At 32.2% G+C, this 3,738-nt stretch overlaps 1 protein-coding gene across 1 annotated transcript; it reads left to right on the top strand.

The window, feature by feature from the left end:
- Positions 1 to 2,619: 2,619 nt before the first annotated feature.
- TRIADDRAFT_33970 (uncharacterized protein) lies at positions 2,620 to 3,738 on the top strand (the record flags this gene model as incomplete). The annotated part of the gene is made up of 1 exon (XM_002118289.1): positions 2,620 to 3,738. The coding sequence occupies one exon, from the start codon at positions 2,620 to 2,622 to the stop codon at positions 3,736 to 3,738; it is 1,119 nt and encodes a 372-aa protein (XP_002118325.1).

The raw sequence follows: 3,738 nt of genomic DNA, 5'->3' as shown, positions 1-3,738 counted from the left end.
AATATTGAAGACCTATTAATGATATATATTAATACTACTATTGTACAGACCTTTCAAAAATGCCTATTTTACCCTTATTTAGCTTATTGTTAATTGTGTATTTCGTACTCAGACAGAATCAATCGCGCCATGTTTTTACATATTAAGACAGGAGTCGTTAATAATGTTTGGAGATTAATTTTATACTTTTACATCTCAAACTAGATTATAATTTCTATTTAAAGCGATAGAGTTTTATTGTTTTTAAATGAGCGAGAGAGTAAGTTGTGAAATACTGATCACTGGGAGAATAGCATGAATTAGACTTTATTGGCTATTTCACTTATATGATACACTAAATGTTTTAGTACCAGGAGTATCGATGCAAGTTCAATGCCATAATCTGCTTGTATATAGGTTTATCACACTCTATTGATAAGTTTTTACTCATCCTATGGCTTAGGCCAAAGTATGTTAATTCAATTTGTAAGTGGCGCTTCACTTTAAAATTCACATCCTTAGTCTGCTGTTGAACATTATAAGGCCAATTGTTCAAGAAGATTTATTTCATATCATATTATCTATCTGCCAATGGCTAGCAAACTAAGTACTAAAAATAATTAAAAGTACGGTAAACCCACAAGTATTTTTATTTACAGTACTGGTAATTTGACGAATACGTAAGAAATAAGTTTGATTTCATTCACTAATTTTAGCAATCTGCATGATGTCATGACATACGTATGCAACCATCATATTGGTAATATTTTTATAGGTAGTCCTTAGTTACAATAATGCAACAATAACAATAACATGTACTAGCATTGAAAATCAGGGTTCTCTCAAGATTGTCTACGATCAATATCTAAATTAGCCCTTGACACAGTCAGGATATCTTTTATTGAATTGTTGATTCTGATTATCGGCGTTTCAGACATTATACATCCGGCACTGATTTCAGTTTTTACGTCAAAAATCGTACAATATTGTTAAATATAGAAGACGAGAATTTTAAATCATATCATAATTTCCTGTATTCGCCATAAATTCTATCCGAAGCATATGTAGCTGGATCTCTCTAATATGGTCAGGAATAATCAATCATCTAATCGATGATAATCTGAATATAAGCATTTGGACTGAACCAATTAATTCTTACGGCTAAATTAAATATATTGGAGCCACTTAAAATTGAACCCTTTCAATTAGTTTCATAACTAGCTTTGTGAAGAAAGTGAAATAATAATGATGCTATTCCGAAAATGTTTCTTTGATTCATGCCTGCCTGTTATTTCTTACTGTACATAGTAACTCAAATGAACAGGGTAACATTAAGACTATAGGAAGAATAGAGTCAATATGCAGAGCAAAATTATTTTCAAAACATATCTTCATTTCTATTTCAATTTGATCCAGTGACAACTCAGATATCCATGATGACATTGAAAATTTACGTCATTTGCTTTAGTATTGACGGCAATAGTGAACATCTTGTTTATGATAGTTTAATTATTTTGTTCTATTGATGACAAGATGTAGCTAATTTAGTTATTTATGTATCAATCAATCAATAATAACAGTATCAAACCTATTTCATTCGCTATTTTCTGACAAATTTATTAATATCATAATTTAATTTATCAATTCTTAGTTACGTGCAATATCATCGTTACTTTCTTTGTACAATGGATAAGAATAATAAATTAATTATTAATAAATTAAATACCCCTATGTATTGTTTTACAAATGTTCCAGCAGTTATATATAAATTTTTGATGTCAATTTGATATAATCAAATCCTTCAAATCTAAAATGCAATCCGTTCTCCGAATTCTTCGTAACCGTTGTCTACGTATAGGTAAACTATTTCTGATTTGAAATTTACACTCAATTTTTAATAAACAATTTTTTCTGAAGACTTTCTATATCGAAATGTATAAGATGTACAAGTGAGCTACTTCCGATTTACAGTAGATTGTACGGTCTAGTAAGATTTTCACCATTATCCGATATGCTTTAACATTATTTTATGAACGATAAATAAGTTCGCTAATTTAGTAGAACCCGATTTTGCCTGGCCATCTTATTCAAATAATTTGTACCTTACTACAATAATACCTATAGTGTAACGATATTCTCTATTTCGGGGATAATTTCTACTAAAGCGTTATATTAAATCTATATTTTCCAAAGTAATTTCCAACGTATACATATTATCAAAGATATGACAATGCTGTGATTTAGCAATTAAATGCAAAGTCTATCGGGACTTATAGTGAAACTTTCCCCGATTTATTGTGATCAATTTAGCTATTGATAAAATTATTCCTGATTCTGTGTTAGGCTTGCTCGCTAGAATCAATTCTTGATACTTAAATGAATTTACTGTGACCATACAGCATGACGTCTTCTTATATTGTTAATATCGACGTATAAAACTTAATCTCCTTTAAATCCTTTTATTTTTAAATTCTAGATTCGATAGTTCCCTTCGCTGAAAATTATCTAAATTTGTAAATTAAAACTAAGTCAAATTGATCATTTCAACAACTGCTTGAAGATCGCAATTGAACTAGAAATCAATCAACTGCAAATAGAAAATTTTTCATCTTATCCAAATAAACTTCATCCTATCCCACTATGGACAATCTAAGCCTAGTAGTCAGCAATGATAGTGTGAATTCCACTTCTATTTTACCTACAACCCCTGGCAATGTCAAAATTTATACCATATATGAGCAATTAATTTTACTGTTGTACTTCTTCACTGTTATGGTAGTTTCCGTTTTCGGTAATTTATTTGTTGTCATCGTCATTATCAAGCATCATCAGTTACGAACTATTACTAATTTTTTCATCATCAACGTGGCCGCAGCCGATATTCTTGTCGGAGCATTAGTAATGCCATTTACCATTTATGCTGTTATTACAAGTGTTCATCGCTTGACGGATTCTCGCTGGTGTATCGTTGAATGGTTTCTATCAGCCTTTCTACCTTCAGCATCCAGTCTATCACTTTGCTGCGTGAGTTTAGATCGATTTTTCGCCATCACAAATCCGTACTTCTATCGCCAAATAGTGACTAAACAACGAGCAGTTATCGGAGAAATTCTTTCATGGACAATTGCTGGTATATGCGCTTCAACACAATTTACATGGACCACAAATCCGATATTATTTTGCGATAAACTCGCTTACGGCACTGGTTTGTTGCATGATAAAATCTACATGACTGTAGCACTATGTATTGTTTGTTTTATCCCCATTCTTTTATTTATTTACATTTACGGCACCATCTTCAGCATTGCAGCTGCTCATGCTAAGAAAATACGACGAGACAGCCGAGCAAGCTCCATCAGTAGTCGGAAATCCATGAAAAAATCTCGTTGTAATAGCGAACAACGAGAATCGAAAGCAGCTAAAGCAACTGCTATCATCGTTGGAGCATTTGTTCTATGCTGGCTGCCTTTCACGATAGTTATGCTAGTGAATCGCTGGTTAGGCAGAACTCCTTTAGTTATAAACGCTTTCACAGCAATGGTCGTAATGGGAAATTCAGCCATCAATCCAATATTATATGTTGTCTTTAAGCGTGACATTAAATGTGTGGTCAAGAAAATTTGCTGCTGCAAACGCGTCCAACAGTACACTAGGCAAAACAACAGCTTTAGCACAACACACATTAAATTAGGACCTAATAATTCAAGTCTTGTCGAAACCAACTCAAATGCTGCTGAAACTGAAAGCTATCGATTCTAA

Source organism: Trichoplax adhaerens, genomic scaffold (genome assembly GCF_000150275.1).
Source record: "Trichoplax adhaerens TRIADscaffold_42 genomic scaffold, whole genome shotgun sequence".
Lineage (NCBI taxonomy): Eukaryota > Metazoa > Placozoa > Uniplacotomia > Trichoplacea > Trichoplacidae > Trichoplax > Trichoplax adhaerens.
The sequence above is the reverse complement of the archived record's forward strand: the minus strand, read 5'-3'. Positions and strand labels throughout refer to the sequence as shown.